Source organism: Varroa destructor, unplaced genomic scaffold (assembly GCF_002443255.2).
Source record: "Varroa destructor unplaced genomic scaffold, Vdes_3.0 BEIS01000002.1, whole genome shotgun sequence".
Classification (NCBI taxonomy): Eukaryota; Metazoa; Arthropoda; class Arachnida; order Mesostigmata; family Varroidae; genus Varroa; species Varroa destructor.
Genome location: NW_019211455.1, coordinates 27,760,672 through 27,785,383, shown reverse-complemented (window position 1 = coordinate 27,785,383; position 24,712 = coordinate 27,760,672). Strand labels below are relative to the sequence as shown.

The 24,712-nt window shown below is 42.5% G+C and overlaps 1 protein-coding gene across 9 annotated transcripts; it reads right to left on the bottom strand.

The window, feature by feature from the left end:
• Positions 1–88: 88 nt before the first annotated feature.
• On the bottom strand, positions 89–23,858 carry l(2)k01209 (uridine-cytidine kinase-like lethal (2) k01209). 9 transcript variants are annotated; one of them, XM_086979981.1, is made up of 9 exons: positions 23,152–23,858; positions 6,316–6,503; positions 5,772–5,925; positions 5,077–5,309; positions 3,440–3,648; positions 2,357–3,101; positions 2,006–2,184; positions 1,507–1,738; positions 89–1,249 (listed from the first exon to the last, which is right to left on the bottom strand). In XM_086979981.1, exons 3-9 carry the CDS (start codon positions 5,858–5,860, stop codon positions 1,200–1,202), a joined length of 1,737 nt encoding a protein of 578 aa, XP_086836107.1. In that variant the 5' UTR covers positions 5,861–5,925; positions 6,316–6,503; positions 23,152–23,858; the 3' UTR covers positions 89–1,199. The 9 variants fall into 9 exon arrangements, with proteins under 9 accessions (XP_086836107.1, XP_086836106.1, XP_086836108.1 ...); XM_086979980.1 differs by lacking the exon at positions 23,152–23,858 and adding an exon at positions 11,805–12,680; XM_086979982.1 differs by lacking the exons at positions 5,772–5,925; positions 23,152–23,858 and adding an exon at positions 11,805–12,680 and having other exon boundaries at positions 6,240–6,503.
• Positions 23,859–24,712: the final 854 nt, after the last annotated feature.

The window sequence follows — 24,712 nt, the reverse complement described above, 5'->3', positions numbered from 1 at the left end:
TCTTCCCGGATCATTGCGTACGTACTTGACTGGATCAGGCGTATTGAAAAGGACAACGGCCAAATCAGTGAAGAATCGACACACGATGCACATATATATATCATACAGAATTTATTATTGTCAGCCATCATCGTAAGCAGTACAATTGTTTGCACATGACCTATAAACATCTATTCACCATATCTGGGCCTTCCAATTAGCCTAATGGACTCGGCGTCCTCTGGGAGTCCCTCCCACGATGACCCAGAGCTTCCCGCATGCTTGTTAACGACTAGTAATTAGACGCCGTGTTTAAGTATCTATCATACGTACTTGTATATATTTGAACAGTCTGCCGTATAATATCGTTTACACCTTTTTCTGCGAACTTTCAAAAACAAACTATTCCTTACACCTATTACCCATATTCCTCTTCCTCGTACAAAAGTTTCACATAAGTCCATAGTTCCGTATGGAATTCTATAAGAATTCGGTTGTAACAATAGATGAGATAAAATTGATCGGGTAGGTTAAGTTCTTTTTTTTTTTTTTTTTTGTTCTTCTCCTTAACTATAGAATGAAGTTAGCGCATATATATATATATATATATATATATATATTTAGTACGCCATATATATATATATACAAAAACATAGGTTTTTGTATTGCTTGAATTCGGCAAATGCTCAAACGCCGAGAGTCAAGAAAACTTGATATCATCTGGTCGTCTTCCATCCACTTTATTCATGTTTCCAGCTATTCAAATACACCTACACCCATTATTTGTTATGTTTACGTTGTTGAAACTTAGGATGCTGAGACACGCTGCCAGAGCACGGCGTTATAATACACCGATGAAAATAGTCCGTTTCTCAGTGTCAACGCCTAGTTGCTTCTTCGCCATGACATATAGCCAATGGACTTCTAGCATTGTGCGCTATTCCGCACAGATGTCTACAAATCAATTTACTTTTGCAAAAACAATTCAATATAGCAAATACTTTCCGCCTAGATATTATCCTGGCGGCCGTTCCGTCAATGTTCCGCTTAGGGACAGTATTTTGTGTGCTTTTGACGCTCAGTTCCTCGTTTGCTTAATCGATACTTTATTAAGAAACTGAGTCGCAAGCAGCGATTATAGGCGCGCGGGTCGGACAGGGTCAGGTAAAGCAAGATTGTTGATTAAATGAGCAACTGTGAGATCTCGTTAATAGTTGTTTTTAGCTGTATGAGATTGCCTCAGTGCCGAAGTAACGATCCCCGAAATTTCCTATAACAGATACCGAAAAAAAAAAAAAAAAAAGGTATGAACGCTTTAGAAGCTCGCTTTCTCTCTCCCTTATCGATTCTTAGACTAACTGGTGCAATCAAATATTAATGCATCGTACGCACAATACCTAATCTGAAGATCCATGAGACTGATCAGGCGGACTACAACAATAATTTTAGGGTCCATCGAACGATACTTCGGAACTTATCGAAGAACTTCGTAACAAGCAAATAACGAGGCAGTAAGCTAAGACTCACCGATGCCTGGCTTGATGTAGAACTTGTCGTTGATCTCTGGATCAACGGCAGTTGTAACAATGCGCACCTTGGGAAAGGCATATGCAATCGAGTGTACGCCAGAGGAAGCCATAAGCAGTGAGCATAGCGTGATATTCTCTTCGGGTACGTCGTGGTCGAGAAGGACGCGTATCGCCATCATCGATGCCGCACCTGTTGCTACAGTTGCGTCCATCAAAAATATACGGTAGTCCTGATGAAACGCGCAAATAACAGCCATTGTTAGCACATTATGAAGTTCAATAGATATGTGCAGGACTTTGGTGTATTTGCCCGCTAAGTGGTTGGATGGTTGTGGTGCTACTAGATTTAAATTATTACACGTAGGAGACTAGAGGCGTAGAAGATTTGTACGAATATGGGGAAAATCCTTTCGGGATTGATCATCAATGGACAATTCGTCGTATCAAATACAGTCGTCGAATGAGTACACACCATGAGTAAGTCATTTTATGCTTACCTGGATATCTTTTGGCAGCCGTAGGTAGTAAAGTTCAGGTTCGCCGGTCAGGACATTTGTCTGAATAAGAATTTTACCAAGGCGAACATTTTTTAATACATCGCATAGTGCTTGCTCCATCGTTTCCCCAGCGCGCAGGATGCTAACACCGCAGATCTTACCCGCTCCGCTCTTCATTCCTGCAACATACGGGAACGCGCAATCAAAATAAGACTGTTTCCTGTTTCTAAAGCGAAGATGGAGCTGTGTTCACATTGTTGAATAAACCTAAGAAGATCGCCATAGAAAAGAGCAAATGTGATTCGGTCACGTTTCTATCTGTAATTTTTCCGTTTGACACCATCTATTCACCTTCATACACTAAGTTTTGCTGCGTTTCGACGACAATTTTTTTAAACGGTAGCAACGAGAGCGTCTCTTCGATAAGCAGACGCATCAGTCGTTTCGAGTAGAAGATAAACGAGTCTCGATCAGTATCGCGATTCCGAATGAACGTATGAATACCACGCACTTGCGGAGTTTCGGATAGGATGTGCAGGCTGGTTGGCATCGGCTGATCGCTATATCCTTCGACGAGGGTTGAACGCAGTTTTAGGCCGCGAGCAAGCAGCTGGGCATGCACGTGCTGTACGATAAGGTCGATGGCAATTTTATTTTCACCGCCTCTCGGTACTACGAGGTCGGCATGTCGAACTGTTGGCGCGATGTGCAAATCGTAGGAAGGCTTAACAAACCTTTCGTACTGTTCCAGACAGCCGATCAGGTCTCGACCGCGCTCCGAGATATCGCGTTTCAGACGTCGGGCCAGCCGAATGTCAGAGTCCGTGTCGATGAACACTTTCATGTCCATCATTTCCAGTAACTCTTTGTGCGCAAAGCAAAGGATGCCCTCAAAAATAATTACATTTGCCCCGTACATAAATTTGAAACGCTTCTCGCGGGAGTGGGTGACGAAGTTGTAGACAGGTACTTCCACACGTTTACCCTCTTTTAGTTTTTTTAATGTGTCAATGAGCAGTTCGAAGTCGAATGCGTCCGGGTGATCAAAGTTGTACATGTTCTTGTTGGCGGCTTCGTGCTGTTCCTCATTGAGAACCTGCGCCAGGCAGTTAACACGCAGTATTAGCTTTATAGTAACTGTGCCGGTATTCGATTTTTACAATAAGCATTTAAGGGTTTACAATAAGCGCTACTTGGAATATCTGCGCGTAAATTAAAGACTGCTGAGTCCATCCAGGTCTTCGCCGAATACTCCATGCAATCACATAGTATCACCAACAGACTACTGACAAAGGTACTTCTATTTTGCTTATAGATGACCTAAATCAAACAACAAAACGAGAAAGACCAAATAATCAAAACTTCCCAATATATCAATAAGCGTTAATTATTGTTATTCCTCCTAAGATTCTCTATTATTATCAACAGCACTACCTTATAAAATGAGTCCATACTAAGCAACGTGACCCAGGGCACGTTGAGGGCTTCAATGATCTTTTTGGCTACGGTTGTCTTTCCGGAAGCGCTGCCACCACAGATGCCTATAATAAATGGTTCGACGGTTTGACCCTGTTTATCGTACCATGGCGGGCGGCCAGCTGTATAGATCGTCCGCTGTCGAGTGCGAATTACCGGAGGATCACCTAAATCACAGCACAACGCACGTGCAGTTCCGCGTTAACCCTAACTGACTGACTTTGCTAACCCTAATATTAAGATCACACTTCAATAGCGTCTCTCAGACTCGCTGTTGTGTTAAATCGACCTTGATACGAGCGCTAAACTATTTTATCCGTCAGTTAATCGGGAAATCAATTGCTACTTCAAAGATCAGCACACGCCTTCTCGCTACGCTTAAGATATTCGAGCTCGCGCATGTACGTAAGGAGAGGCAGAAGAATCTCTCCGAAACTAAGAACTAACCTTTCAGTTCGAAACTAAAATACTCGAAAAACGTTGGCCTTAAATGATTTTGTTGTCAAGATGGCCACCCAAATCAGGTTCGATGCTGCAGCAATATGCGTCTGTAAGGACTTACAATTAACATGGAACAGTTCATATTCCTATTGGGGTCCGTCCAACAATGGCTTTAGAGAAGAAGAATCTACAGAAGATACGACGGAACATTTGCCCATGAACAAAATTTTGCTTGCAAACGAATAAACGATCTCTGAAGCTCTCATCTGAAGCTTACTTAATTGGTAACCAAGTAACAGTTTGTATCTGATAGGACCTTTAACGGCGAGCAATCTTGATATTCGCTTGCGAAGTGACACGCGAGACTGGGGGGGTGACGCGTCGTCGGAAACGTCATAGCTCATACTATATTCACCAATCCGGTGCTCGACTGCACAGGGTTGTAGAAACAAGAGGTGGTCTAATCTGTCTGTACGTTGTTAGACTATTACCATGTAAGTTTGTTAAGGGCAAGTTACACTGAACTGTTAGAATTTCAGTTTTTCAGTGTTGAATCTGTCTACAAGAGCTGGCGATGCCCATGGTCCTTGCACGCCAATTCAACAGCGTAACATGCATACCCAAAAACGATCTCGAAACATCGTTTCCGACAACGGATAGCAAATGCACTAGAAACGGGATTCAAGCTAAATACTGACGAATAATTTTTCGTTAGAAACAATCCATTTGATCTGATGATAGCCAACGTTGCAATAGAGCGTGCTTTCGGAGCTTCTGAAAAATCGTATCGTCAGCCTTATGTTCGTTATACAGTATATAATCATATTCTATCAAGATGCTTGTTTCAAGCATAGACAAAACACTATTCGAAAACAAAAACCCTAAGGGTATTACTCATACAATGACAGAAAAGCAGCAACACATTCGTCCCGGTACGATTATTGAGACGCCTAAAAGATGAGGTTAGACACGGCTAGATCAATCGTACTACGAAGTCCGATACGTTTATGAACTCCGACCCTGGCTGACGTGAAGGAAGCCTATCTATATCTGAGTAAAAACGTAATCATGATTATCTGCAACAGCAAAACGACACGTGTAGCGTAATGTTGAAACGGTTTCGATTTTTTTCTTTCAGCTACACGCAAACATACCTTTATTGGATGAAGCTGAAAACGTTCGTTCTCGTCTGTGAGTTTTGTTCTGATTTCGGGAAGCCGTTGGAGACGCGGGGGATGTTGAAACTTGAACAGGTCCACTGGATACACCCGTCGTCGTCGTCGTCGAAGTAGCGGGGCTCAAAGGTGCGGTTGCCTCCATTTTTGTCTCGAAGTCCAGTTGAACATCGATTGTCCCGCGCCCACCAAAGTCATCGCCATTATCACTACTAAAGGTACAACGTGTCCGTAAAACAAATGCCAGCCGTTAATCTATCGTAGGACACGTGCAGTACTAACACTTGAAACCACTATGTTTTTTGAAAAGACGCAGGGGCCAATGTATACTGGCCATATTTTTATGCATAAATGTATGGGTGGTTGGTGGCATACCCATCGCCTATGGGATGGATGTTTGCGTTAGTCTAGCCAAGTGTCATAGTTATTCTATCTTGAGTAATTATTTTATTATTGTTAAATCAGTATTTTCTTCGGTGATTTTTATTCTCGACACTGGACTGGACTGCTGCGTATCTACTCAACGATACGGCGGTTTGGTTTCGACAGTATATACAGAGTACGATGCCAGAACTAGCCATAGGGACGCATCGTCCACCGAATGAGCACATGGCTAAAAAAATAGAGATATAATAAAGGAGGATATTACTTAGCCTCCTTATTATATTACTTACTTATTACATTGTATTGTTATTTTTACCGTGTAGTGTTGAGCGCTAAGCAGATTTTCTTTCTGCAAAGAGTCGTATTTTGCCCCTTTCATGAATGACCGTCGTTGATCAAAGAGTTTGTTTTGAAATCGAACATGCTACGGATGCGTTATAGTTCCTGCGACGGGCGTGCAAATTAAATAAACGATTTGACAGTGAGCTAAGTGTACACACGCACACATGACGTGAATGCGACCAGCACTAAGTCGTCTCAATGAACGTTACAAGCTTTTAGTAATCTACCTTATATAGCTCTTTTTTCGTTCTTTTGTCAGCCCTTGAGCTGCTACGATGCAAACCGCTCCCGCGTTTGTATTAAACATAAATTATATATACATATCTAGATCAATCATAAACTAGTTAAACCATAAACAACCATAGATTGATACAGGTCAAAACCCACGAATAGACATTCAATCACAACTACTTTACATGGGGTTACGCTTGTGGACAGCAACAAAAGTACGCTGCCATCCTCTAATCTGCATAGTATCCTTGGGGCACTTGCTTTAGAGAAAAATTGTGTCACGTCAAAGGCTGGGCAACCGCCGCAAGCACAAAATCCTGGCACTGTCTCGCCGCGACGAGCTACAACGGTGAACGTGCAGCCAACGCTTATCGTCATCATGCACACTTCATGACACGCTACTACTAGACACTACATCTACGGGTAGACGTAACAGCTGCAGTCAAGATCTGAAATAATGAAAGAATGAGACCTGTTTATTTTCGTCTACCTCTCTAGTAGAAAGCTGTTAAAGTGGTGATATTTAGCACCGCGTTAACACGAATTCAAGAATGAGCAAAATCTTCGAGACGTCTTAAAAAGGCCAACGTTGATGTCTCGGCGGCGGACCTACTTCAGGCCGACTTAGCCCAGCCGAAAAAATGACTAAAATCTCACGTTTCGGTTTCCTGCATTGCCAGTGTAGCTGATTTACCTGTTATATTTGACAAACGATCGCTAATTGTTTGCAGCTATTGCGGTGTAGCAAAGCCATTATAGAAGGACACCATCGAGTGTCGGTAAAAATAAACAACCTACTTGTGCACTATATCATATATATACACAAGGCCAGCTGTTGCTCATGGTAGCACAACTATATACTACGCCTATCTTTACGCTAAAGATTTTAAGGATCCACATTGTGAAAGACAACTCCCTCTAATTTGGCAATTTTATAGTTACTGTCGTTTAGGAGAAAGTTACCAATTACGCTGCACCATAAACATAAACGAGTACCTTTTCATAGTAACTAGAATTAGATTCAACGAAAAGGACACTCGAACCTTCTTCTTGAAATGTTGAACAAGATATTCAGATTAGCATGAATGGAAAACGCAAGGTATAAGTGACTTGATTCAATCACTTCTGTGTGACCGACACCAGCTCTTGGCCTAGCAGAATTCTGATGTCAATCAAGAAGATTCTTAATGCAGTAAAACAATGGTAAGGTGATTTTCTGTCCAGAGAATTATCAATTGAGAAACTATAGCCTAGAGCACTATATTATCGTTACTACGTATGCGTAGAAACTACACATTTTGTTTATTCCATCTGCTAGTAATATGAAGTGCGGCCCGGCATCACCGGCCAACTTCACTGATTTCAGGTCTGTACGCGGTTGACCCTGTCGACCCGTCGACTGGGTGAACGCTCTGAACCCGTCTAGGCTAACGAACGTTTTGTGGAAATCTGCCAAATACTGGGTATTCGCGCTGTCGGCCATTAGTCTCATGTGGTTTTGGTTGGCCACCTTCATATCAGCAATGAGTCAGCTAAACACATATACATTTCCTCATTTTGTAAAAATTTTCATTCGTCGACAAGTGTCTGTTGTAGGGCAACTCCAAATTCATTAAGATATATGGTATACCTTAGCATAAGATACAGAGTGGACCATTGTCTGAAATGTGGTGGCAATTCTTTTGGGCTTCATTCTCACGACAATGTAACGATAATCTATATATATATATATATTGATAATATTAGCAACTGAGGCGTTACGCGATGCTGGACCGTTTTTTTCAAACTAATAATAGTGATTGTTAACAAACAGCAATATATATATTATGAAGTTTCAAATCATTCAGGAGCAAAACGCGTATTCTGTACGAAATCATAAATATCTCAGCTCTAAATCGAATACTTCCGGGTAAAACGTCTTTATTGAATAGGCTAAACGGACTCTTCCACTCCACATTAATGGTGTATGAAACGTAAGAGGCGTTCAGTGGAACGGTATCACACGATATCGTCGAACTCGGACCTTGAATCCAGCAGGCATCTATGATATTTTAGGCCATCTTTGTTGTCATGGCGTCTCGGTACCGCCGTACATTAGGTTGTAAAAAGGTTCACTTAGTAGTTTGTGTTTATCGCGTTTCGACGATCCCAGAGGATGCGTCGCTAAGGTAAAACTAACGAGTTCTACTACGGAAAAGAGTTTACCATCGAGAAAAAGAACACGCGGAGCCTTGATTGAAATCCGCAGTGGAAGAAGCCATCTATTCGAATATTTATAAACATATTCATATGTAAAGCAAGTACCATTAGGTTCGTAAGAAGTAGTTCCTCTTTGACTGTGTCTGCAACCGAACAAGGAGTAGCCAACTATCGAAGATAAATACAGGAAACATAGGGCTCGCTGCTGTGAAAAAAAGGCAAACGCTTCTGATTAGAATAGCGTTTTAATGAAAAATAAACGCTGTTTGTATTGAAGTGGAAAAGCCGGTAACGTAATGTCAAGGTCGCACAAAGCACTCACAACCGTCGTTGATTGCATAACGTCGAAGCACAATGTACGTGCTAGCGGCTCATTCAACTGCATCATTGATTCTGATAAAAGGTGTTTTCAGCTACACAGCTACGTAAATAAACAAAGGTATCGTATTTAGATCTCATAGAATCCAAGGGTAACCACTTGACTCATATGAGTCACTAAGTATAGAGACCTGTGTAACGAAAGTGTCATCGAACTATTTTTTTTCCAAATAAAATAACGATCACTGCGATAGTCGATGCCGGTCTCTATCGTGATGCGTTGCAAACTATCTTATGGTCCGGCATGAGTAGACTGATTTTGTACAGAACTATGTTCCCAGGTCGGCCGATGCGCGACGGTAGCTTGAGGTAGACGTGCCGCTTTTATAATTTAGTTTGTCTCTATTCTTCCTTTTTGCACGACCATATGATCGATGCCCGAAAACAACATAGTGCGTTCTATTTGTAAAATGGTACTGAACTACGCAGAGCTGTAACTTAAAATCATACAAAAAGGATCGAACTATGTAAGGGACAACCTGATTGGGCTTTCGGCTAACACAGTTTTCCATCGAGCACTACAGACAAAACCTCCTGGCTTGGCCTGGCCTGGTCTGGCCTGGCCTGGCCTGGCCTGGGCTGGGTTGACGTGAAAATAAAAACACACACAGAAATTCGCTTTTGTTTTCCATTCCGAAAGCAGTGAAACCGCTCAACGATTCGTTACGCACCATGTATCTATCTATATATATATATATATATATATATATATATATATATATATGGTGTCCACTGTAGAAGACAAAAGAGAAACCATTTTCGACGCTGACCGCTAATCTTAGTTGCACGAAGTGGTGTGCTTTTGTATTCACGCAGATATATCGCCTGTATATTCAATGCAGTCACGACTCGCACGCGAATGTAACCTTTATGATTTTCAGCGGAACATTTTGTTTCATGCTCAAAGAAGCCGTCCTACTCCTTCTAAAAACAGCAAGTATGGCTTTTAGTAAAATCACTTGAAACTGGACGGAAAAAAATTGAGAAACTTACCATCGAGATAAAGGACTTGGCCAGGGCAACACCTATGTATGGAAAAAGCTGGGCACCAACAACACTAAGACATCGAGAGCATTAGAACAAGTTGAATACACCATTGGTACATTATGTTGAATACAAATGGGTACCAACGAGTATATCATTTGGCACAGACTAGTTTTCGCGGTTGGACGATGAAATCAATAGCGGTGCTGTTCCTCGCTGAATACCTATTTACTAACATTGTTACGGCGACATAAATACCCAGTTGGCATATTCTATCGTTTCACGCCGTTCGATTGAATTGAAGAATGAGTCTTTCCATGCGTTCAAAGCTACGTTCAACAGTAAGGTGTTCGATAAAAAAAAGGCAATGAAAAGGTCCATTTTCTGTATCCTGTTTGACCGCCTGCTATGCGTCTTTTCCATATCCGTTGACAAGGGTCCATATTAGAGTGAATTTATGGTAAATAATAAAAGTGATCGAGGTTTAACGAGGCACAATATTGCCACTCGGATCATAAACCGTCTTTATACAGAGAGCTGTGGTATACATCTCTGAGGATACCATGTGAGCACACACTTCCGGATTATAAAATCTTTCAACTCCTGTGGCCCGTACAATTTGACAACGACCTAAAAAGCTAAATAGGCTAATAAGCTGAATATATTTAATGTGTCCTGAGAAAAAGTCGTGACTGAGACCTCCCAAAAGGCAACGCTTCCTTCATATCGATGTGCTTTTCTATAAACAAGAGAACAGATTATTGACATGAGGCAATTTTATGCAAGAGCTGGCGCAATTATTCGAATCCAAACGTCTGATATTTCTATTGAATTATCGTTGAACAGTAGCCACACTAAGTATAATAGGTTTGGATTTGCCCTATATTATTTTAGTTATCATTGAGTACGCGAACAGATGGACGCGTGGAGGAGCGTGTCACGACGCTTTTAACAAATAAAGGAAAAATTAACTCCTAGGCATGCATCGCGGGAGCCATCAGAAAGAACAAATGGCTGTCCATGCAGGAAGCGGCTATTTCCGACTAAGCACATATTCGAAGTACTGTTGTCCGCTAAATAGATAGTCGAGATATCTGCGACGGTCCAGCCTCGAAACGTCTTAGCTTTGCGATCGGGGTTGTTGGTTGCTTTTAAACGTAGCGGGCGTGAGTTTTAAATTGAGTATCTGCAACATAATATTAGCTAGTCTTGACGACCACATACAAAATTCTGTTGGCCAACGGTCTGCCGCAGACATTGCCCGGCCTTTTAGGCCAGCCATTGTCACGGGGAACGAAGAATAGTTTGTTAGAATAAATGCTAAAAATTTACTGTAATTTTCTCGACGTTTTTATCTACACTATGGCTTATTCGTCTATTTATATCATTCATCATAAAGGCCATGTATATATGTTTAGTGTAGATAGGTCCCAGTAGCCAAAGTACTGGTAGAAACTGTATCCAACTTTTTGCTAGTCTAGAACTTGTAAGAGTATATTTAAGTTGTTACTCACTTGAGGCGTTCATATGTATACATAGAAAAAGCAAGACAACAGATAAAAGTAATCACTATCGTTTACAGCGGCAAGCACTGGGCTGTGTTTGCGGTAATATTCTATAATACCGTATTGATCGCATACGACCACTAACACGGTTTGGTTACTTAGCCTAGGTAAGCCTGGTCCCTTGTAGCTTCTAATTTGCTCTCTAGAATGGACTCCGGACACCTATATGTTGACATAGGAGAAACAATATACACTACCTTGACATGTGCGCCATGCTTAGGCAAAATTATAGTCGGGCATCGACTGTTACACTAATAGATCTATACTGCATTTCCGTCTCGAATTGTCGAAGTACCCAGGGACCGGATGTCTTTTTCAATACGAATCTACATAAATGAATGGAATCCCTTGCCGTCAGGCTTAACTGTTGTTTAAACCAAGTGTCGGCAATAGCAGTGCACAACACTGGAAAACTCTAAGCACAGATTTTGTTTCTGCTACGGTATGAATAACATATTGTTCTTAGTCTTATACGACAGTACCTATTTCATGTCAAGGTCCTGTAGAACAGCCACCGGCTACTACCGCTACGCGACCAAACAGACCCTTATAATCGAAGTACACCGTTACAGCCCCGGGTTTTAGTTGATTCGCGTTGTTATGCTTAACGTACTTAATGCTTACCACTCGGAGCTGGCCGAGCTTGGCGGATCACGATCTTTTTCCGCAACCATCGCGTCGACTTTCCGCCGCTCCGAACCTGGATACGAAAATGACGCCCAGCTGACTCTCTTTCAACCGTGGACGCAGCTAGAGAGTTTAATAACACTATGGCAGTTCTTATATCATCAAATGACACCCACCTAATCCACTATATATATGCATTTCTCGTTTAGTTGTCACGTTTATTAGTGAAGTATCAGTTTTTCTATTCACGCTCACCCGACTTGTCCGGATCCGCTATAGGCATAAACTGAGAAAGACAATTTTTTCGATGTTCACAGTGATCCTGATCAATGTTAGAAGGGGTAACGATTCACCCTCTCTCCCCTCAATGGCGAAGTAGATAGCGACAAGTTGATGAGGTATTGTTCTTATCTTATGGCAGAGACGACGACAGCAACAAACACGTCACACCTCTAGAACGATTGCACAGCTAAGCACATACCACTTCACAAACATAACAAATCAAGCAAGCGAACGCTATACTATCCAGTTCGCCGGTGATTTTTCTAGCTGATTGTCCGCTAATTGATCTTGGCATCGGCGATGTATGTCATTGAATAGTTCGCCACTTCCCGTTCTATTTAACTGCGACTTTTTACACAGCACTTAAGTAGATACCTGAAGCTAGTCCAGCTAAATGGATGTTTCTGGTTACCCCCAGCTAGTGTTGGTTCGCTGTTTTCACGCCGGGTCTCAGGGCGGCGTGCGTCTGCTGTGCGTAGGGTCCTCTCGCGGCCGATGGCCGTTGGCCGAATGGTAAATAACGACTACTGGCTGGCCGACAACGCTAATCTTCTACCTTTACTTAAATCATTTATAGCTGCAAGCTCTTGTTGATGCTGCAGCGTGTTCGTCTTTCACTCAGCAAGAGAATTCCGTTCCTTTAGCTGTCCATAGCGGCTGTAGCCAGCAATAGCAGCGGCACTAGATGGCTGGCGTGTGAGTGAGAGTGCCTCCCTGACGGACCGCTGGTTTAGCCCGCGCCGCTGGCGGCCGGTGCGCGAGTACTGCTATTAATACGAGTGGCGTGAAACAGCCATAACTGTATAAGTCTAGCAAGCGTTTGATTAACGGTGAGTATGACAAGCTGAAATCAAGACCCAGCTAATAGCACCATTCTAGCTTTTTCCCCTTACGTACCGTACTAGCAACTCATGCAACTTGCACGAGATAGCGACATTGGTGACAGCTATATTTATACGCAAAAACTGTCAACGCGGCGGCCGCGACATTATTCAAGGGTGCGACGACGATTGGCGCTATTCTCCTGCTGAAATCGTTATCGTTACCGCTCGTACTGGATGAAATATATTGCAGGACACGAGGCCTGTCGATCTGAACGAAAACAAAATCAGGACAATACCCAGTAGGGAAGGGATGTACCGTGTCAACAATGACGCCACGACATAAACAGCAGTCATTGTAAAGCCAGGATCCTCACGATATACGAGCGATGCCTGCCATTAATGGCTGAACTAGTTCAATGATTGTTTTCGCTTTCACCGTAAGCGGAACCGGACTTGGGACGGCCGCGGCGGCACGGTCACAAACACGGTTGCAATTAGCGGACGGAACGGCCACACCAACCGCGCACAAGTTCCGCGATAAACAAATGGCTAAATGATGAGAACCATAAAAGCAATAGCCTGTGTTCATTGCATACAGCGGGCTACGCCACTATGCCAACAGGCCTCTCTGTCAGCCCGTAGAACTTTGTGTGATGTCGAAATGTTAGTGTTGAATTTCCCCTACAGCTGCCGCTGCACATCGTTCACATTTGTACATGTGTAGATTACTATTAGGAACTCGTTGACGCTGGCCGAACGGTCGCCCACTGAGCAGGCGAACAAATTCTGCGAAGCCCGCGGTCTCAGCTGGTCCCTTCCTTGTCCTTTACGGAAGAGGTAAATGGGCCAATCAGCACAACAATACGGAGTATACTTAAATCACAAGAGCAACTGGGCAAAAAAGCGCTGTACAACAGCCGTTAGCTTCGGGATTCACTTATACCGCTATGATAGCTTCGTATGTCAGAATCATTTTAAAAACAGACATACTCCTGTCAAAAGTTTCACGCTTTTTCGTCATAAATGATCACGGTGGCTAGCTGTCTTGACGGTCAAAATAATAGAAAAAGCCGGTCCCACCAACCGAGCGGATAGACATATCGTTGGTAGGGTTTAAGCAGACCGATGAGCGGGGCGAGACTTACATAGAGAGCGAGGGCGGACCCAAACAAGCCGCCGCTGGGGTTCCGAAGACACACGTAAGAGTTGTCGGGATGAATCCGCAGATTCAGAGAGGGTTTCATAATATAGCTTATGCACTGTTCGATTACGATGTAAGAAAAAATGTCCCAGATAGGAGTTGATTTGTATGCACTCTAATACGGTCACTGCTATTGTACAATAATGTATAATTAGTTGCATACGATAACAATTTGTTTGTACTTTGGAGTGTTTCCACGGAAGGTTCATTAAGATTTATGAATACAGGCCAAATTGTCAAAGGGACTGTACGTCAGCAGTGTCCCCTATGTTGAATCGCAGATGCAACTTTATCTGAATAATGCACGAACTATTTTGACAATAACTTTAAGGCAACGATTTAATAAGTTTATAACTTTAAGCGTTTCGATCAACGTAGATTGTAGACTCCAATTACTCCCATATAAAGGTATCTCCTATCAAATCCCGACCGTCGTATGATGAGTCAAAGCGTGTAGACGCTGTTGAAGCCGCTCGTCTCGTCTCGTCTTTCTCCATAACAGTAGTAAAGTATAGAATAGGTAGTAAAGTTATAGGTTTCGGCGCCCTTCGACGCAACAAAAAAGACAGCTATGGATAAAGGCCTTGCAGATCCTAATTTGATCCGAATAGTCATCACTAGGCGCCTGACCAAGTGGCTTTCAACGAAGCGCCTGCCCTTGTTGTAGGCGAAATCACAACCCGCCAAGCACTGTCTGAAATGAGTGATCATATCACGGGCAGCAACGTGGCAGTCACGGTTGTGGCTTGTGAAGCAGCTGAATCAAACAGCGTGAAAATAAGATTGACTCAGGGTTACCATAGTGTCTGGTTAAAAGGTCCTATTTATAGGAGACCAGCCTTTGGACGAGCGGTCTGCCAGGTAAAAGCCGTCTCTTTAGCAGCACCAACAAATATAGAACGGGAGAGCATCAGACTTACAGAAACAGATGGCGTGGGAACGAGTGCCAACTGGACCATCGAATCAATAGATGCCCTGCAGCTCAAACAGGATACCATGATCAATTAATCAGTCCAGTGATCAGCATAAAAGAGGCATTGGTATTCGTGCACGATAAATATAAGGGCGAACTACTTTTTAACTTTATGTACGTATGGCTCATCTATACAACGACGTATACGACAATATAGAAATGAAGCGAACACGTTTTTGGCACACGCCACCAACAAGATGACTTCTATGATGAGTCAGTAGCGATCTTCCGCTAGACACTGCATTGCCTATAGATATTACATACAGTTCTAATAGCAATGGTGATTTTCCAAATACGTTTCTGCACACATTTGCCGTTTGTGACTGTGGCAAAAACCAGCCAGCTAGCTAGTTACGTTGCTGAAGGTAGATACTTGCCCCGTGGGTAAGTCAAAAAGTGGCTTGTATATTTAGCCGTTTAGCCATGTCTACAAAGAACTTGCAAGCTCATCGGTAACTAAGGAAATTTGAATTTCTTAAAACCCTATTGCACGAATGGCAAGTAATCGATAAAATATTCTCGCCGGGCTATGTTTTATGCCTCATAAGGCTACGACAAAAAACTTTTCCAAGTTTCCAAGCTGAAAGCAACTTGAGCGGCATTGGGATACCAGCACAACCTTTATATAGTGAAATCTGTTTCAAATTTAATAACTAATTAAGGACGTATCGAAGTTCAAAAAAGAACTAGCTACATGTTTTTTTATTGTGATCGATCTTTGGTTAATTGTGCTATCTCATCCTCAAATAAGGTAAGCTCGAATTTTCAAAACCTGTCAGCGAAAGAAAATACCTCTCAGTTGCTCTACCATAGGAGTTCAGGTTTGCGGTCCTCTGAAATCAAAAAGAAGAGACACCTAAAGCCTATCTGACGACAAAGCGATTTGAATTCTACTCTTTATCACCTTAAACTTTCAATGGAAAGTTTTTCAGCTATTAGAACAGGTCGAAGTTTGTCACTATATTATACTATACCCAAATGAAGTACTAGAGTTATGTATGTAGCTATGAGATACTAAAATCGGCGGTATGTCGGGCTTTCGACGTTCGACCAACGAGCCGATAAATGCCAGAGGCTATGTTATGGTGTTTCGACGGTAATTTTAAGCAATCCTAAGCTTACAAACACCATATCTGGACTCGTCCCCATCCATCGCACCCCGGACTACCTTCAGGCCAAATTTACATTCTAGCGTGGTAACGAGACCGTATTCGATTGGAGGAAATGATTCCAAATAATTTCTACACAATCGACTCCTTCCGGGAAAACTCACCAGCGGTCGTATAAAATGGTGCTTGTCCACATAAACGTTGTAGTTAAAAAGCCCGTTGTCGGACTCAGTAGATTCGGGCTTCGATGTTATTTTCGAGTTGATGCTTTAGCCATAAAGTTGACATACTAATTACATAAATTGTGTTCTGATTTTAAATGCGCCATGTTCAACATTTATTTACTAATAGACAGACATACAATAGGTGAGGTACATGCTCGATGTAGCCCTTGGATCTCGTGTGTATGCCTGCCAATCGACAACGAACGATAATAACATTATGCTTAAGTGTAAGATTGAACAGTCCTTTACTGATTCCATTGTATCGGACTTAATTCCGGTGAAATTATAAATGATCGTCTGATCTAATCTTGGCCGCCACACAAAATGACCGGGCGGACGTTTACTTTCGGCCCAATAGAGGTGGTAACATAACGGCCAAAATTACTTTTTTGTCAAATAGCTTCTTGACAGCTTTGTCAGTGGGAAATTTTTTGAATGATGGGAATAGTGCTCTTGGGCATAACCAGGCAAGCCTTGATTTCTTCGGAGCTGTCAACAGAGCTAGCTCACGAGATAGAAGCGAGACCTCTGATGAAGTACTGGCCACAAGTTTCTTATATATCTACTAGAAGTTGACATTTCGAGATAAAATAATAGAATTTACGTGCACATCGGGAATACGTATTCTACGTACACAGCTATCTTATGTCTGTATATCAGTATCAATTAGTTCAGATGCTCAAATTATTTATCCTGATTTATCTACATGTTTATTGATATCAATGCTTAGTTACCATATAGTCTTTAAATTCTACAAATTTATATTTAGTTTATCCGGGCATTAAAATTATACAGACAACATAAACAGTACATGTACATAGATATATTCGTATGACCTAGGATCTACGTAGTAGTCCTAATCGGAACTGGAACCTCGTGGTTCCAGTTCCGATTAGGACTGAACCTTCTCACTTATGGACCTACCAGGACACGCTGTAGTGGCTCAAATAAGAGCAAGTGCTTTTTTCAGATTTAGTTCCTGTGTAGTTTTAGGTTTTATGTTTTCGCGGCAAAAATGGGCTCCATTCGTACTGCTGCCTTCGGCCATAGATCGATTTATGTTCTCTATGGATGCGTCACCTTTCAGAACCCCGTCCCTTCGTGCGAAGAAGTATAACGTTGCGTACGTTTTAGATTGAGTGGTAGGCTTGGTGTCTCATCTTCTTTGTATGACGAGAACAACGGACAGCAGAGAGAAACAGTGATGTGTCCACTGGACAATGTTTAATTGGATTAGCGATTTTATGTTAGACAGTGAATGTTAGGAAAGAGCGCGCGTTGTTACCCAGAATCCTCAAAAAGGGAACGACCGATTATGCCTTAAGCTCAATCCTGTTATTTGTTAGCACTCAGCTCTCCCTGGGAGTAGATAAAACCAACTATAACTCTATACGTCTAATATTTGGAGACGAACATCATTTTTTTGACGTTTTAGCCTAGTTTGGAACTAGACACTCTACGCTCTCAGAAATACGTGTTACAATAATAAATATGAAACGTCCAACGACGTACTGCTCATTAGATAACGCGAGTTTTTTTTTTCTTTCTTTTTATTGTCTTTAGCTTCCCCTGTGACCGTATAAAGTAGACAACTGACCATACGGCGCTTAATGCTGTGTCAGGTTGCAGTGACTGACCTGCACAGAATCGAGTTGGCAGGACGATAGAACGAACGCGCTGTCGTCAGATATATTCGTTATTCCGCAGTTTGAATTGCCCAACGGGCTGCAGTACGTCGCCTATGTGGCGTAGATCGGGTGCAATATAGCCAGTATACGCGGCGACCGGCAACGTATTGCACGGACCGTGTCCTACGTTTTTAGATTGACAGCGACAGAATGCTTGAAACAGTAGATGACATAAGGGCTTTCCTGCTGTTCCATGCAACGATCTAATCCGCAATCGAGACCACCGTTTGTTACACAGTCAACAAGTTTCCTTTTTTTGCATCTGTATACTTGCTACAGTCCATGTGAATTTCTCATAGAGGAACTTTTTTTTCTAATTACGAATCAAGTCTGTCACTGGCGTAATAATTCATTAGAGAGTAGTGTGCTTGAGAAATGCATGTTACTCAAAGATGGCTTCCGTTTAGCTTAGTAGCTAGTCGACTAGCGACATCTCGTCGACGCTCTGTATCGAGAGATTTCTATGTATTCTCTAAGAATTATCTTGTTCAATAGCTAAATCGCCAAACAGATCTTTCTACTCAGTCGAATAATATTGACAACTGATACACATATTGAAATAGTAGTTGGCTCTCCAGAGTTAAGTGTGTGTCCGAAAAAACAGTAGAACGTTTCCTCCATAGGGCGCCTCCATTACCTCCGGCTCTGATAGTGTTATACCAACTGCTGGCGAAAAATCTACAGGGTACGCTCTAATCATACTTAAGTCAGAATCATACGTTTAAACCCGCTAGACGCTTAAAACTGAAGTGAGCTTCAAGTAGAACGATATAGTGCACACAACAATGCAGACGAGAGGAACAAATAGTATTTATAAAAAGGTATTGAATCATTATTTTACCCATTTAGCGTAATTTTGCAGCAGAGAACTTTACGTCGAACCATGTACTAATTGCGCCCCTGACAAATCCTACCAAAAAACACGAACGGCATGCAAAACAACAAGATATGATCACGCACTGTTTCTCAACTTGAGAATCCATTATACGGGACATATCGTGCGGGCCGTAACGCTTTTGGAAAATCTACACCAATTTTAACCCGTATTACGTTGGGAGCAGGCTTAGGAAAGTGGGGCGTCACTGGCCCCTCGTGACATATGGGGGCTCTACTAAGCGCAGAAAATAAATCCGCTAGCGAGTTCGGCTACGGGCGTTATCGTTAAGTTAAAGTATGAGGCTATATATGCAAGAATAGATCGTAGGTAAAATACCTAATCGGCATACGATCGAAAAACTAAGCTTCAGTTAAGCGGTGTTTTTTTTAGATACCTATGATTGGAACTCTGCTTTAATAATACACTAATGGCAATCATTAACAGCGGGCTGATACTCCAACAATGGCCTTCATTAAATATTCTCCGACCTGCCCTCACAAGAAGCTGCTATTAAATCTGATGATATTATTTTCGTCTGCGGATGAAATCACCGCTTGGCATTGCGGTGTCGGAACGAAAACGCTCCGCATCGGTGATGACGTGTTCGCGTGTCCGGTAGCTGTTTGCGCGAATCCTTCTGGCCATAGCTGTTCCTAGCGTAAACTCAGGCCGAGATTGAGGGTGAGAGAAGTTACCTAACAATGAAAGTAAAGGAGTCTTGCCCCATGTGTCACGCCATACGTGACGCTGTGCAGAACTAATCCTCTGCGGTGTCGAAGCTCGAAACGCATGAGTGTCGAAGATGCGTATCATTTTTTGCTATCACACGCCACAGAATTCGCGGGAGTCGACTCATAAGCTGAGTAAAATATACCTGAAAAACCCGTTTTCGTATTCATGAAAGATATACACGTAAGCAAAAGTCGAAAGAAACGGGATGCTGTCCAGATCGGCATAAATCATAGGACCAACTACTGTAGCCTGTTATCGCTGTTAAAACCAACTTCCTGAGAGTAAATCCTGAGCTGTAGAGGATAGCGCTAATAGCCTAGCCCGATTGTATTTTCAACTGTTCTATCTATTAAGCTCTACGTGGCTTTCTGCAACTACTGAATTTTTGGATAGGGGCCTCGGTGTTAGAAATCCTATCACGCTAATCACGACGATCATAAGATAAGTTCGGCCAAATGCAACAGTGAATCTTCTCTTGGCATATGGCTTGATCGTCAAAACATTGCGTATCTTCCACATTACCGAAATAGGTCACTTACTGTACTAAACTTGTTACGCGTAAATATTGTTAATTGCAATAGAACTACAGTCTGAGCTCTGTCAAATCATTGCTTAGTAATGTTGACTTCATCGTAAGAAGAATATATCTTCGGCAAGGTTAACTGATAAACAAATCGACAAAACGTAAGAGTAATAGCAACACTTAGACCCGCGCTCTGTACGGTTTACTAGAGTAGACATGTTTTTGTCTGGCGTTCGCCCCTTATTCCGACGATGGCATTGTCAGCACCGACGCCCCAATGACCCTGCGTATGGATAGCTATGATTTTGAGGGCTTGCAGCTGCCTATGCATAGAGCCATTCGTTTAGCCTTGAGTAACTCCCATCAGATTGTCTTTCGACTCAATTTCAAATCGGCGAAACTAAAAATATAGTCCCTTACAATGCTTGGATCATTTTAACGTGTAGACGTCTCGATTTATAATGTCTATATGACGATCACGCCAATGATGTCTGCGCACTTTAGGCCGCTAGACGAATGTTGTTACGGCACTAACATTCAGCTAGAGACCCTAATGCTACATATGGTCTAAGTTGACCCAGAGGATTTTTCGTCGCATCTATAGCTAAGTATGCTAATAAAATGTAATAAGAATTTAAATATATTGTTTGCGATGGATGTGCCGAGCGTCGAAGGAACTTCCACTTCGCACAGAAACTTTTACGTTTTTTCTGTATCCTATGGGTACTGTCGATAGGTATTTTAATCAGGTAACTGGCTCCCAACACGAAACGAACCCAGGTGCGAATTCGAGTAAATTCGTCGACCACTAAATTATCGCTCAGGACCCAGAGCGTAGACTTCGGTAGCCCGTAACTCATAGGTCGTTGTATAATTACGCTGTAAAATATAGTTATCCAGATACAGGTTTTTATGTCGGTGTAAAACTCCGATAGCCGATAAGCAGCTGTACGCTATAACAATCGGTTATACTGTATTTTTGTGCTGCCTAACAGGTGCTCGGCAAAACATTCTGGATCAAAGAAATCTGTCGCTGGCCATATCTCATTTATGCTAGCAGCGGTATGTCCTGTCCAGCTTCTATCATATCGCGAGGCTTAAGGTCACTGCACTGGAAACTGTTTAACCTGCAAATCGGCATCTGTCATCAGTTCACCTAAGAATATAGTCAAGTAGTCATAATGCTGGTTTTTGACGGGAAGTCCCTTGAGTGTAGAGCGCTCATAACAGCCACAGGATTCAACGTTTACCTGTACGCCATAGAAGCTGACAACTGTGCTAACAATATAACTAAAACTAGGTGTGATCAGGCTGGCCCACTGTAAATGCTATGCTGATGATTTGTACATGTTTGTTTGATTTCAGTTGACTAGTTCGTGTGGTTGTCTGGGATGTGACCGTTGGGCAGTCGCAGTCGCCCTGGGCTCGTCTACGTTGACCATTAAATCGTCTTTCTCAGTTGCCAATTAGGGTCAAGAAGATAATTTGGCACCTGTAAATTTAGCGTATATCTGGCTACATGGCCTCATCGTTATTAATAGTTTATAGAAAACTCATTCATCATTATTGGTTATCTTTTTTACAATAATCGAGCAGACATATTACTATCGATCAGACAATACGGCTGGCTTTCGGCACGGAACAACGTATGTTGGAGCTTAGTTTCGAGTCTAAACTGTCACGGGTACCTAAGTTTAACAGCGAACGCGTCGTCACCGCGTAATTCATGGACGTGCAACTAAAAAAAATCCACCAAAACTACAGCTTAGCTAGGTCTATAACATCTTCTATAACATCTTTACAAATACGCCAGCAGATTCACGCGGGAAGTCTCTCCTTTATTCTAAGAGGCAGACAACCGTGATAACCCAATAAACTGCAAATCCATAATTATAACCCATTTCAGTGCAACTCTCTAAAAGCCGTGTCAAATACCAGTTGAAAGCTCACTTTTTCGAAATGTTTTTTTTTTTTGTTGAATTTGCTTCATAATTTTCTTTGCTTCCAGTCCTCGAACCTGGCCCTTTGTGGTATCAATCACTGGACCATTTGCTGTTGCGATAGGGGAAACTCCCTTGTTAGCTCTATAGCCCTCGTTTTTTTAGCTCTATAGTCTTTTACTATGATGTTTTCCTTATCGTTCACAATTCGTTCGAATTCTATTTGAGTAATCACTCCTTAATTGCCAATGCCAATCTTAAATGACCATTTTCCAAAGCGTGGAATCATGCAGGGTTAGATCCTTGGCCCACTCATATTTATTTTTTGTATAAATGCCCTGTTCCCGCACATCGAATTCTGTGAGGACATAGTTGCATAGAAAAGCGCACACTCATCCATGTTTTATTTATGAAGATTTATTTGGCATTGCTTGCGCTAGCGAAACGGGTCCTGTTATTACGGCTTGCTAGGTATATGAGAGTGTCATGAGATTCCCGGTTGATGGTGGTCTATTGGAAATGATACAGCCTTCGGGCTATTGATAACATTTATTTGTCATAATCTGAAAGGCCTTAACCCCAAAGTCAGGCACAAACACCACCAATCATGACAAATAATATGTAAGAATTTAAACAGAAAAGTATAGAATGTCCAATCCAAAACGTTAATGAGTGCTTACATATACGCAATAAAATCATAGACACGTTTGTCCTTTCGCGGAGATTGTTACGTAGACAGCAAAGACACTTCGCCGGATAGAAGAACACAGATGAACTGTCTTTTTTTTTTTTTACAAAAAAAAGGTTCGTCGGGTTAATTAGGCAATCGGTTGGGTCAACTAATCGATCACGTCAGACAAAGTACTCAATGCCATTAATTATTAGAACAGTACAGCTTAAGTAAGCGAGTGCTATGAAATAAGCCAGTGTTTGACGTACAACCTAACGTGGACCTTTGGCATAATACAAACCTGTTGTCGCGTGAATTGATCTGTACCGGAGACATTCTACGTGTCCAAATGGCGGATTATCGTCGTTGTTAGTAAGCACATACGTGCAGTTCACAACACGAAGAATAAGTGATGCAGTAGAGAAAATATAAAGGGTACTCACATACATATACACAAAAATACACTGACCAACTGATCTCAAACAGGTCACAAACAGTCCTTTTAGGGTGCTTTGTTGATTTCTCGTATGGGCGGAATATCGGCTGCCATGCTAGGACGATAAAAATGAGGCACCGACCGTCTTGCAGCTTCCATTGAGCGAGGCAGCTTTCTATTACGAAGGATCTTATGACGATGAATTGTAAACGTAAGCCTGCTATTCCCCAGCACAGGTTGTCCTGCGAATCGCCAGGCTTGCTAGGACCTCTTGACTGGTCCAGAACTACCTGCCGCAGCAAGGTTCATCCTTTACGCGTGCTGGTACGAGCTTATCGGCAGGTTGCTTGTTGTCTGGTAGAGGCCAGCTCCCCGAGCTGATGCGTGTCGAGGGGCGACCAAGTCTGCGTCACTCTGTTGCCAGCTAGAAGCTACATGCTGTACGAAACTACGCTAATGGCTTACGCTCACTGCTGGAGGGAGGCAGAGGCGGTAACAGAAGTCAGCCGCTGTATTGTCGTTAATAACGGCTCCCACAGCGCCGGCGGCACAGTCCGATCAGCTGGCGGCGGGTGATGTCTGCGCCTTCTGGGATTCTTTCGCCTCTCCATCGTTATTGACCCTTTCCCGGCTCTCGTAGACTGAGCAGTAGCTTTCTTTTACCGCGCGGCGACTACGGAGCCTGAGAAGCCCGCTCCGCTATAGACGGTCACTCAACGGTCGACGGCAGTAGAAGCAAAGCGCAGCGACAGACGAACAGGCAGCGGCGGCTGATCATCTGAGAGGGAAAGTAAGCGAATTTTTTAATCGAAATAAACTGATTTAAAGGTTCGCAACGGATGAATGGATGGTAAGGTAAAAGCATGTAATCGAAATCTCGATTGTCTGTTCGCCTACGTTTGACGAACGATGCATGAAAACGTTCTTAACTATTAGCTAGTTACGGTAAAGCCGGTACGGCTTCTCTCGACGAGCTATTTCTAATGGTGGATGTGGGCAAACGATTGTGCATAGAAGACAGAACGCGTGCTGACGTGCATGTAGCCGAAAAGCACATTGAAAAATACAGTTGCTGGAGAGATTAAATCGTCGCATTGATCGCCACGTTGAGGCTAGACGTATCGCGAAGAGTACGCTTGTTGTTAATAGGAAAAATGGACTAGCAGATCGTAATGTTGATGATCTAGCGCCTATCCTGATTGTAGGTTTGCTTAAGAATTACGCTACGGTACGACCTACTGTAATTGAGCTTTGCCGGTGCGTTGAACTAACTAAATAGTAGACTTAGCAGCCAAAATGCGAACATTAGAAGCCTTTATGTTGGAGCTATTATTGGTCGACCTGCCAAACCGTTTTTATTTATCGAAATGATCATTGTCGAACAGGGCTCAGGTTTGCCTTAGACGATGAACTAAACATATCTTTG